This window comes from Saccostrea cucullata, unplaced genomic scaffold, assembly GCF_032062105.1.
Source record: "Saccostrea cucullata isolate Sc308-1 unplaced genomic scaffold, CSIRO_AGI_Scuc_v1 ctg699, whole genome shotgun sequence".
Lineage (NCBI taxonomy): Eukaryota > Metazoa > Mollusca > Bivalvia > Ostreida > Ostreidae > Saccostrea > Saccostrea cuccullata.
Window position 1 is genome coordinate 336,226 of NW_026929109.1, and position 13,658 is coordinate 349,883.

Sequence of the window (13,658 nt, forward strand, 5' to 3'; positions counted from 1 at the left end):
AAATTTTACACAAGAACTCCGTCATATTCCTATAGTCCGAAAAAGAACTCTATTAAAAAAAACTGAGGTCAAAAAGTCAAAATCCAAGGTCATAAATTTAGAAATTCTGTGTTTTAACACTTTTGTTTCCGCGCGATATCTCAGGAAGCCTTTGAGCTTTCCAATAAAATTTTACACAAGAACTTCTTAGTGCTCGAGAAGAATTAATCCTATTGAAATTGAGGTCAAAAGGTCAAAGGCCAAGGTCATAAATTGAAATATTGGTCTGTTTTAACACTTATTGTTTCCGTGCAATATCTCAAGAGGCCTTTGAGCTTTTGCAATGACATTTTATTCCACAATGTATGATTGTCATATTGTAGACTACTATCGGTATAATTTATAAACCACCAAGGAAACATATCAATTCAAAATTACATTACAATCCGTCCAGAAACTTGTAGAGGAAATATCGTTTTTGAAATTTTAAAGATTGTCTTTTGAAGTTTTACTTATTTTAGAAAACCTTAGAAAAGTTTTACTTATTTTAAAAAATGATCAAAACAACTCAAGCTTTCTGAGACGTCATTTTTACTTCAAAATGTGAAATGTGGATCTAAGATTACATGAATTGAATAATGTTTTGATTTTTGAGCCACATTCTTCTCATAGGTGTCGGAAGCAAATGGAAAAGGGAAGTAAACCAACAAAAAAAAAGGTAAACCTTAGTTTACAGTGCCTATATTATGTTTATATTTGCAATAAAGTGGGGGCTTATCCCCCCCCCCCCCCCCCCGGTCCCGACGCCAATGCTTCTAAGCACAGACCTATTTTTTCCAGCCACGATTTCTTATTTCAACCTCGCTTAAAAACCCATGCTGGAAGCCCGTAAGCGGAAAATTAAGAAATCTTGTATGTTTCATTTTAATATTAATGCAGCCTTAGTTAAGCAAAAACTACGTAACTACTATTGATACTTTTTAAATACTTTCCGCTAAACATTTTTCGTGCATTCATCGTTTTTATCAAAAAGTAAACTTACTCTTATTCATTTACTTTATTAACTAATTAAACCAACTAACTATAAGTTAAACTTTTCTTTCAGTGCTGCTTTATAGCAAATTGAATTGATTTAGAGATTAAATTTTAAAAAAGAAAAATACTCATATCTTTAACACTTCTACATGTACATTTAAAAAGCATTTGTTAAAAAAAAAAATAATGTTCACTTTACAACCCCCTTGGTCTGCCAACTATGGAGTAACCATTGTGTAGAATAGAGCGTGTTTTGGCTGACTAAATTAAACTTGTACACTCGATCACACCTCTCTTTCTAAAGATGAAATTATTCAAAATCACATTTCAGTGCATTGTGGCAACACACCTTGAAAAAATTACACACTTTGAAAAATTTTTTTCAAAGTGCGTTAAAATTGGGACAAAATCAAAGCATTTTGAAAAAAATTTTCAAAGTGCGTTAAAGGATGTATTCTCTTTAACAAAAGAATTGACCTATAGGAGAGAACAATTTACCGGAAAAATTGTCAGTGAATAATTAAGCTTTATTTGTTGTTTTCTACCGAACATATGTCTAAATTTTCAAAATTTGTATTTTATACCTAAAATTTATTATTTACAACTTTATAATTAACCTTCAAAGTTGACTGAAACACCATTTTGTCCATTAAAGCGTTGATTTTTGCATGAATTTTTGCATAGAAGTCCTTCAGGGTAGGCCTGCCCCTACAAAAATTGTGATATTTTGATAGGTTATGATGTAAGGAATGATTTAAGATAGAATTTTTTTAGGGGCACCCCTGCCCTAGGGTCGAAATTCCCAAAAAACCTACAAAAAATTAGAAAACCTGATTTTGGAAATCTGCTTCAAATTTTGACCTTTTAATTTCATAGACGGACTAGCTCAGTTGATATTTGAGTTGGTTTTACTCGGTGAAATGCTTCTTTTTAAAGTCGCGGGTTCGAATCCACCTGGCACCACACTTTTAAAGTTTTAAATTTCGCCTTTTTAAAGACAATTTAATTTTTTTTAATAGACTTGTGTATTTTCCTTCAATTATCTATCGTTTATGTATGCCCATTCTTGATACAAGAAAAACTAAAGAGATGTCAAATCGTAACAATCAAATGTACAGTTGTCAGTCAGGCGGAACATACCTCAGTATAAGCACACTTTCTCCGAGGACAAGAGTAACTCACTCTGTGTTATTTGATACAGATATTCTTGACAGCATTGAGCTGCGTCGAATTTCAATTGTATACATTCCTAAGAATTTAATCACATCGATTTTGGCTACATATATCAGTAACTGTACTCCCTTGGATTTCATTTAGGCCTATATAATTTGCACACATTAATGACATTTTTTAATATATCCACGGATAAATAGCCTAGACATAAAGAGTAGAATTTTAGAGACAGTAGACATTACCATTATGCACAATGAGAAATGAAGACAAATATCAATTATTACATTTGGAGATAACAAACTCAAAAAATCAATGAAAAGGTTTCTTCTACCTCTACTCACTGAAATAAATATTTAGGAAAAAACAAATTGTTAAATGTATTCGGCCTAATATCATTAATCGGAACGGAAATCGACAAGCTTTTTGTAGAGAAGAAAACCAAGCCCGTTCCTATAGGTCAGATCCCTATTTATAATGAAGTGATCCTTTGGGACGTACTCAACGCACTTTGAAAATTTTTTTCAAAGTGCGTGAAGAGTTTACATCAATACATTTTACCATTGAGACACTTAACACAATTTGAAAACTATTTCAGTGTTATTTACCTTTCAAAAAACTTTTGAATTGATTTACTCCCGTCGAGAAGAGAAGAAAAGTAGAAAATCCCAGCCTAACTCTTTCTCTTTCAATACACAGGCGTCGGTAACAAATAAAACGGGTGGAGGGGAATAATAAGCCCCAAAAGCCCCCCTTCCCTTGGTCTTCGCCCGGTTTCGATGCCGAACGTGTATGCTATACCCAAACAATGGATATGTTTTTACATTACCAGTATGACGTTGAAAACTATCAATAATTGAATCAACTTAAAACAGATGAAAACTAGAAATTTTTAAGTACAGTAGAACGCATGAGAGAAAAAGAATTTTTTAAGTCTTGAAAAATCCATTTGTCCTTTTTCTTAAGATAAATGCTATGCTTTAAGTCGTTCACTTTTAACCCCCCCCCTTACATCTACTTATTACAGACTAGAAATTAAAAAAAAGGAACGAATTAATGGTTTTAAACAATCATCTCTCTATTTTGTCTTAAAAAAAACATTTCCCTCTTATAATATTTATCAAAACCTAAAATATTTAAAACCTCAATATCTCAGGTCCTAAAGTGCCCTTATCACCAAAAAGATATCCAACCCAAGTCAATTATTTCTCATACAGATTATTTGTAAGAATATTCATCATGCTTTACATTTTTTCAAAGCGCGTTAATAAGGTCGATATTAACGCACTTTGAAAAGAAATTTTATTTTTTCAAAGTGCGTTAGCTTGGTCCCAAATTTAACACACTTTGAAAAAAATTTTCAAAGTGCGTAATTTTTTCAAAGTACGTTGTAACAGTGCATGTTTATCACATGTAGTTTTACATTCAAGTGAAAATGTAGTTAATTCCGATAAACCCCATCTAAACTGGATTTCTAATTTTCATAAAAAATAAAAATCCTTTCAAAAAAGGAAGCACATGGCCAGGTCCATCAATATGGCTTTACAAAACCTTATCTTTTCTTCTTAGAAATTGTGTATAAAAAATTAATATTTATAACAAAATTTAAGTATTGATTCGTGTTTTACTGCAGCCCGGAGGACCGGGCTGCTCTATACAAATAAGTTTAAGTGTTTGTGTATGGGGATTGGGGTGAGACTAGTTATGTAGAATTAAAGGTTTTCTAAACATTGAAAAGATTGTTAATCAGAATGTTCTTTCCGTTTATAAATTACGAGATACATAATATATTTACTTCCATAAAGTGAATCTGTAAAAATATATAATTATGTTTTTTATTTTTAATATATGTGACGCGCCAAGCAAAAACCTCCCTTAACAAAGAATTTTGACATTTTCAGTTTTTTATTGATTCTTGTAGAGTTTTTCTTTCTCTTTCATTTGATATATAACATGACATATATTTCCGTGTATAAATATATAAAATATTGCATGAAAAAGACGGAATATTTACTTTGAGTACTTTACGCGTGCGTAACTGCATGAATTTTCATAAGGTAAAATCGTAAAATAACGTGAAGCTTTATAATCATTTGTTGATATTTGTATTTTCAATCTTTTGATTTGATTCCCTTAAAAATATCAAAAATTAAGATTTTTCATAGTAATTATAAAAATAAACATTCTAAAGACTAAACTATATCTTTGGAAAACGAAAAGGGGGGGGAGGAGGGCACCGAAACGATTGACAAGGGAAAAAGAACAAAACTCAAATTTAAAACCTTCGCTTCCTCTAAAAGATATTCCAATTTATGTTTTTCTAATGCAAGAAAATGGCAGAAATCTACATCACTGCAACTGTAACAGGAAATAGGCAACATTTAGATGAAAAAAACCCTTTTCCTGTGAATTTACCTCTTTGAGAAACCAATTTTAAACATGCATGCAAGTCTGAAGAAATGCATGGGGATAATATTCACAATCTTATAATCATGAATTAATAGATGCTTTATAAAAAAAATAGCATTATCTTTCCCTTGGTAACCAGTTTAACAAATTGAACTTGGCTGAATAATGAAGGGATCTGGGAATGTTGCCCTACAATATGGCGGCTAAGGGGAATAACTCCAAGGCAAAATATGTCATAGGAAAAGGGTCTATTTTCCTACGAGCTTGGGCTAGCAGGTTAACCCTTAAGCTCATTTATCACTGAACTGGCAAGCCAGAGGCCTCCGAGCTCGGGTTCAACCCAAATTAAGCAGAGGCACTGAATTGTCTCTGTTACATGTACCCTATCAAAGTACATGTAGTTATCTTTAAAAAGTTTGAGACACACACTACCCTCCCCGGGCATTAAAAGTCTATACAATACACAATATAAAAGAACGTTTTGTTATAGTTTACGTTTTAAATACCTGAATTCTTGAAGAGTGCGACAGGTTTTTTTATCTTAAGGATACCACATTTCTTTTACCACGTTTACTATATGTTTTTAATTACATGTTTTAGTTTCGGATGTTTGATACGGTAAAAAAGTATGTAGAATTACGCCCTCATCTCCCAAGACTTTTTGGATTTTTGATAAGATATTCTTCATACAGAAATAAATTGTATTTTTTGTCCTGTAGAAGGGTTCGATCCTTTTCTTCTTTGGATGTCGTTATGAATTCGGTCTTTAATTCACATGAGGAACCTGTAAAATGTCAAACTTGTTTCCAATCCTTTTGTATATCTCAATAAATGCGTGTTCAAATCAAAACAATTAAGATAAGGTGCATCAAATTTTAATGTTTTAAATTAAAGTTTAAACCATTATTTCTTGTTAATCTTTAAACATTTGATTAATTTTCCTGGCCATCCGTTTCCTATTTTATATCTATGTAAACATATAAGTTATTGAAAAGAAATATGTTTAGAAATTATTTCGTAACTAAATGCGTTTGCATACTTTTCAGTGAATCATAATGTAACACCCACTCCCATCCAATAAAATATATATTCTTTAAAATATGATTTGAAAAGAAAAAATTCTGCAATTTATATGCATGTATGAAGTTAATCATTAAATAATTATGACCGATCATTGTATACTAACCGAATAACAAATCACTATTAATACATGAATCCCACAAGTAACACACCCAACAACTTCAAATAACATTCATTTCTAGACACAGACTATAAGGTCTAACCTAAACTTGACCGTTACCTTCCTGAGAAAGTACCACACATTATGATTTATTTCAATCATATTAAATATTAGTTGCTATTTAGTATACATGTGGTTTAAAACATGCATGTTAAAAATTGCATCAGAAAGTAAGAGAACGGATAAAACATTAATTCTTAATATTCTACCATTATCGTAAATGGAGGGGGTGTCTCGGCTATGGGCATTCACGCTTAATTAATTACCTGAACTAATTAAACAAGAACAAGGCATACATGTACAATCTCAAATTGTAACTTTTTTAAAATAATTAATTGATGTAATTTATACATACGTTTTGTATTAATTTGTTACAATTTGTATTACTTATAACATTTTAGCGATGTATCATGTTTGCCAGTTTCACATTCGATGTATTGTGTATACACTGTAACCTAAGCAAACGGATCATAAATATACATAACAGTTCAGCAAAATAACAGAACTTTTCATTTTTCCCGGAAAATGTCGATAAACATATGTCCAATCTGTTTTATTCTCAATCTTAAAATATCTTAGAAAGTGGGACTGTAACTTAAAATGTATGCGAGCATCCGGACTGTATGTATATTCACGACAAAATTTGCACTAAGTCTTTAATACAAAAAGAATAAGCAGACACAGGAGAAGGGGGGGGCACTTTTTCTTACGTATTTGCGTACAAAATAAGAGGGTGTTAAACAATATCAAGAATAAATCGAGAAGCTCAAACGCCATTTCATCAAAATATTCATTTTAAATCAACAGCTAAAAAACTAATTGCGGGAGAAGTGGCCAAGTTAAATAGGGGTGCGTATCATTACCGCTACATTTTCAAAATTTTCATTACCGCTACATAGTCATTACCGCTACAAAAAACCTTACATTACCGCTACATTAAAAAGTATACATTACCGCTACATTGCATCTTTCGTTAGCCAGCCACATATGTGTGTACAGTAAAACCTATAAATGCATAAGACCCGTTTCCCCTGCTCATCGCGGAGAGGTGAAAATAGGACTTTGAGCAGGACGTCTTTTTTTATTATTAAAATCAATTTTATTTCATAAAACAAAACAAAAAAATAAATCAAGCACTGTTCATAGATAAAATATTAAGTTTTGTCAAATGTTTTTTAAATACTATCGCTAAAGCCTTGAAAGCCATCTGCTTGACATATTGTTGTTTTCTAAATTTATAACCATCGATACATTGTAAGTAAGCCGGCATTCCCTCATCGTCTCAAGCCACGGTCCGGAGTCCGCATATATAGCTCTCTACAGATGGGAGAGGGGCGTACATTTTGGCCGTGGTTTGCGACGATGGCATTCCCTCGATTTGTAACAAACTTGTGGTCATAATGTTCATATGACGCTAAATAATTAAATTTCGACTGCAGAGTTATTTATATAAATATGCTTATTCTGATTAGATAGTGAATGAATTCTGTTGATTGGAACTCACATTCCGAACCATACCTGGCTAAATCGATATGTAGCGGTAATGAGTTGTTTTGGGCTGATTCAATATGTAGCGGTAATGAATTGTTTTTGGCCGGAAAAATGTAGCGGTATAATGATCTGTCGAAAATCTGAAAAAGTGTAGCGGTAATGAGTTGAATTTTTTGGCAGTGTAGCGGTAATGTTGACCTACTCTGAGTCGTATCTATAGAGAATTACATTTTTAACTAAACTTCACTATTTATCAATATCCTTGGCAAGCTGTCAAAGATTATGTACAGTTCTTACTACTTACACAGAAAAAAGCAACAAAGAGCAATGTATTTTTATAACGTACATCATCTACGGAAGTGAAAAGATGTAATTATATACTTCTATAATTTAAAATTTTATGGTTATAACGCAGTATTTGTTTGGATAAATAAATTACTTTTTAATGCATAAATTGGGTTACCTATGTCACAATCACTTGCATAAAAATACATATCGATCCGCCTGACGTAACATTTCAATATTGTACAATTTGAACTGTTGAAGTGATTTTTAATGAAAATCTACTTTGTTCATACATTAAATGAATTATAACAATTAAATTAGAAATGGAAATTTAGCTATCCATTTCATAGATACATGTACGTTGTAAACTGGGGTGAAACAGCTTACGATTTTTTTTTATAAACCGCAGGGTCACTGCCCAACTCAGTTTATACCGCATAAATTGGGTAGCTAAGAGAGGTAATTCTGGTCAATTTTCACTGCATCGCTATTTTAAAAAAGATACCTTTTCCCAGTTTATTGCTTCTATTAATTTTCTTGCATGTGCATCACGATGAAATAACTGGATATTAGCAGCTTAAATTTAAAAAAAAAACTATCTTTAAAAACTTGTTTGTTTGACCTTTTAAGATGACTTTTAAGACTAAAATCTTTTAAAACCTCCAAATTATTCATTCCCGAATTTTCTCATCCAATCAACAACTATTCTTTTTTTTATTTTAGAAATGCCTTAAATCTTATTCAACATTGAAGTTTTCCGACAAAAAAATTCGACCTACCTACCGACGTAATTTTTTTAAAACTGAAGAGAGAGAGAGAGAGAGAGAGAGAGAGAGAGAGCAAAAAAACTTCATTTTCAAAACAGCCTTATGGGAAATTTTTTAACCACCACTGGACATCTTTAAAAAAGAAACACTAAATATTTTGAAAAGAATAGGTCATACAGACACCTGACGGAGAATAACTTCTTAAAGAGTAAACTTCATCAAACCACACCCAAGAATCTGTCTTAGCATTTAAATAAAACAACATCCCTTGTTCTCCCGAGGGGGCGTTTTTACGTCGCTTTTGCCTTGTTGACTTTAGACGCGTCTTTTGACGTTACGTCATAATAGAGATAAGGGAGGTTTTTGCTTGGCGCGTCACATATAAAGTTACTTCTCATTTACTATAGAAACAACGACAGGTCCCTTTTTTTTAGAACATCGAATTTTACTTCTCGGATAAAAACGTACTCTGCACAGTTCGTGTTTTATATTCTAAAATTGAAAATTAATTCATTTTTAAATATAAATGACGCGTGTGTCTATAACTTCAATTTATATTTTATGCAGCCAACATTTCCTTGAGGAATTGATCAAGTTTAAAATGGTATCGTTTTTGATTGATTTTTATCCGACTACAAGTTTATCTATCGTCTCCATCAATTAGACACATGCCTTTTTACATATATCGAAGCGGGTTTGTTGACCAAAATTCATTTTCATTGTTTACTTTATTTATTTCCCGGGCGACAATTGATGATTACATCAATGTTTTCTTGTTCATATTTTGGGAAGTACTTCAAAATAGCAATGATAAGAAGTATTTCAACAGCAAGAAAACTTTTCAAAGTAGTTCTCCCAAACTAAAGTTCAATACGACTTCCAAAAAAAATTTATGTTTTATTTTGATTCAGTGCCATACGTGTTACCGTTCGGACATTACTTCGATACATTGCAAAACATTTAAAACAATATATGTCATATTTTTAATAATTTCAGTTACCCCGAATTAAAAATATACTTTTTTATTTCTTCATAGGACTTTTATGTAGATTTCACAATTTAAACGATCGTGTTTCAAACTCATGAAAAATTAACACAATAATTTACACAAAAATAAAACAATAATCGATTTATTCACGGACTCCAAAAAAAGACAAAAGTAAAAGTTATAATAACTACAGAAACGTGAGGTTATAATCATCAAAGTAATCAAGTTCAAAACCTAAAATGTAATGTTAATTTGAACTCATATAACTAAATCTACATCCAATTTTGTATTATTATTTTTTTATCTCCGATGCGCCATTGTAGGTTAAGGTTCCTATAGTAAATTTCTGAGGAAAAAACATAATTTGAGATATACATGTAGTTAACTTTCAGAAATATTTTTTCATACTTTCAGACGAGAATACATTTAGTATTTTACGTCATTTATCTACGAGAATTGCTGTCAGTATTACCACGTGATCAGATGTTACTGAGTAATTCTGAATACAGAAGACTACTCATCTAACGTGTCATCAGTTGTCAGAAAAGTATTCAAATTTCTGGAATTACGTAAGTATTTAAAAAAAGTTTGTTTAATGCTTCTATTACAGTTTCAACATCAGGAACATTTTTTATCAGTAACTCTGTCATCATCATTTACCTCTTTTTTTTATTTATAGAGAATTTTTATTTACTAATAAAAGTTAATGGGATTGGACAGCAGGTAAGGCCTATTTTAGCCCACTCCCAATTCATTCATTTTTCTATCTGTGGCCTTCATATTTGGAATAAGCACTACATGTATATTGACAATAACAATACCAGGTATTTTAACATGATTTAGAGGTTTTTATAATTAGTTAATTTTTTAATTTTTAGGTAATCTGACTGATGATGAATTAGCAAAAACTGAGTATTACGATATCAGAAAGAGTGTATGTTACCAAAAAAAACAAGGTTTGAAAACCACCCATGAACCCCAAAACGAGACAAATCTTTGAAAATCTTTATTGTTTTGATATACGAGACTTGTACAAGTTATTGAATGATGACAGATTTCTATGTCATTCACAAAACAATGTTATTGAATACAGAAAATATGTCACAATTTTATCAAATGTATAATGAAAATAAAACATAATGCTTCTCTCTCTCTCTCTCTGTGCAGTTCGTAGATTGAAATGGATAAATACCATCATTTAGTTTAAGAAACAGTAAAAAAAAAATAAAGAAAATCCTGTCCATGTCACTAATGGTCTGTTATTTCAAATTTTGCAGGACTTCAATTGTCGTTCAACTAATCTCAGGTAAGTTTGTTTGTTTTATACACATATATGAAAAATATCTCACACACGTTAAAAATTAAATATCCATAAAGTGAATTAAAAATAAAGTTAATATATGTAAAATATATAACTTTGATAAGCAATACATGTAAATTATAATTTCATTCAAACAAACCTTTAAGGATACATAACACAAATAAAATGTAATTGCATTGATTGATCTATGCTTTTTGGCCGATTTTGTTTAAAAATGACATAAATAATAAATATACTTAATTGTAAAGAAATCGTTAGTTTTCTTTGGTACCAAGATATGCGGAAATGATCCCAGGTTAATCCCCCAGGGTAAAAAAAAAATAAAATTCAATCCCGTATTGCATATATATATTTACAAGATACTCTCAATTATACTTTAAATGAGTATCTAGGATTCTGCAAAAATGTAAAAGGAGACCAAGAAACTGGTTTTTGTTGGAAATAAAATTATTAGATCCAAATTGCCCTAGACTTAAAGTGCGAATGCCCAAAATTGAGTAAGAATCTTGTAATAAAAATAAGTATGGGTACCCTATTTAAGAAACAAATGTCCATATTTGAAAATATTAAAAACATACTTTGAATAAAATTCATATACATTGTACACGCATGCATCAACCAATTCTACGATATTTGGTATATACACCATTTTTTACTGAAGTCTAACACCAAAATCTTCTCTCCCGCTGGATGAAGTATAACGTTGTAGGTTTCACTCATACCTTCTAGACCAATTTCTCTACTCTCACTCTCGCCGTATTTAAATTGTTTTAATTTAGTTGTCTTATGCTTACAAACCAAAATATTGTCCTCTAAGTCAAATGCAAGACCACGAAGATTTTCATGCCGGGTACTCCTAAAAATTTCTTTGTTGTTCCCATCCACAACTATAACCATATCATCTCTTATAAAAGAATGTAAATCTGATACCAATGACGAGGACACAAAGGGTACAGCTTCAGGTTTATATGCTGAAATATGGATTACGCAAAAGTCCAAAGAACATATCATTCTTTTGGAACGATTGGCGGCAAACGCTGCTGTTGGCCCACGAGAAATTGCCAACATGGGTTCTTTCAACTGAATGGTTCTAAGCTTTGTGAACGCTATTTTTTCTGCAGCATCAATGCGATAATGAGTGATAAAGTTTTCAAACGAAACATAAATTTCATTCAAGCTCAGACCGGAATGGCAGAGTCCGTACGGTTTGTCCTGACACTTTTCAGTGTGAATACATTCTCCTGTGGCCTCACTGATGTCGTAAATCTTCAGCGAATGTTGGTTAGTAAAGGAAAATATAACTCTTGTGTCATGTACAAACAAGCCATAATAAGCATATTCTGGTAATTCAATTTGCGATAATTTTCTTAAGTTAACTTTCATCCAGTCTTTTTGAGACATGGTTTTCCTCCTTTGTAAAATATTGTCTTGAGCACTCAATAAAATTCTCTCGACTGCTGTAGATCGTAGTTTAGACAACACTACGTCTTCAAACTCTTTTGCATTGGATATTTGAATCAGAAAATCCCAGTTGTTTTGCTTGTAATCTTCAGAGAAATTCCATATATCCAACGATTTTAAACGAGTGATGTGGTTAGAAATCTGATTCTGTAACTTATAATTTGTAACAAACAATTGTTTAGAAGACCCACTCTTCAACACTGATTGTAGCATGGTCCTTGCTTCATGTACTGTAGTGGAAAACCGTCTCAACTCCTCAGAAGCAAGTTCGATATTTCCAACAGAGTCTGCGTGATTCTGTTCAAAGCGTTTAAGCCACAAGGCATGTGCATTATCAACTAATGATTTGATTTCTTGAACTTTCTCTTCAGTGACCAAACAGATTTCTTGTTTTCTGGTATGAAGTTTAGATACTTTATTCAGATTTTCAGATAGAATATCGTTAACAGTTTTTTCCAAATCGACATATTTTAAAGCAGTGTTTTGAATTTTATCTCGGTTAATATCCAGGGCTATATCTTCAAGTGTGTTCACATTCTTACACCATTTATGCTGTTTGAGATGGCAGACACTACAACATAGCTTTTGGTGGTCATGGCAAAACAAATCAAGTACTTTCCCTTTGTGCAAAAGGCATGATTCTTCTATCTCAATTTCACTATTCACCTCCATGATATTGGAAAGATTTACAATTTGATGATTCTGCAAAATCGGCACATTTCTATGTAATGATTTGCAATCTTCGCAAATAGCTTCCATACAAGCTTTGCACCAGTGCTTCGCGGGTACCACTTTCTCTGATCGTTTGCAAAACAAACAGAATTTATTTTCATCCTGTCCAGGATCTACGGATATACTTAAAAGAAGTTTATTCTGTGGTAATTCTGATGCCCAATCTTCACTTGAAATGTCATTCCGCGGAGCCTCGATACATCTTCGACACACTGGACATTCGATCGATTTTAATGTCTCATTGTCCGTACGTGTCGCCGTACTTGAAATATAAGTCTGAATACACGACTCACAAAATGTGTGATAACACGGTAGATTTTTCGGGTTTCTTACCTTTTCTAGACATATCGGACAATGACAATTCTCATTACTGTCTTGGTAATCGACAGGGGTTTCCTTTTTTGACTCGGCCATTTATGATTTAACAGATTTATTCTCCAGGTCAAAGGCCCACCCAAGCACAACTTTCATTTTAAATTCCATTTACTATGGCACACCGATTGCATAAAAACGGTATTCTGAATTTATCCACCATAGGACTTGTCTTCTGGATTGTTAATTTATGTCAAATAAACTGTTTCATTGTTGAAAAAAAAGTTACACGTCGTAAAGTTGTTTTGTTTAAGATATTAATAAGGACACTTTCAGAAAAGAAAGATATTTTATTTAAAATTATTTACATTTGCAAATGTTTAAGTCAAATTATACACTTATAATTTACTGCTTGCGTTATATATCAAATTAAAGCTTATTAAAAATCATTTGAGAAAAATATAATTT

At 31.8% G+C, this 13,658-nt stretch overlaps 1 protein-coding gene across 1 annotated transcript; it reads right to left on the minus strand.

Moving 5' to 3' along the window:
• Positions 1 to 11,143: 11,143 nt before the first annotated feature.
• LOC134279792 (uncharacterized) lies at positions 11,144 to 13,424 on the minus strand. The gene has a single exon (XM_062762210.1). The coding sequence runs from the start codon at positions 13,290 to 13,292 to the stop codon at positions 11,310 to 11,312; it is 1,983 nt and encodes a 660-aa protein (XP_062618194.1). The 5' UTR covers positions 13,293 to 13,424; the 3' UTR covers positions 11,144 to 11,309.
• Positions 13,425 to 13,658: the final 234 nt, after the last annotated feature.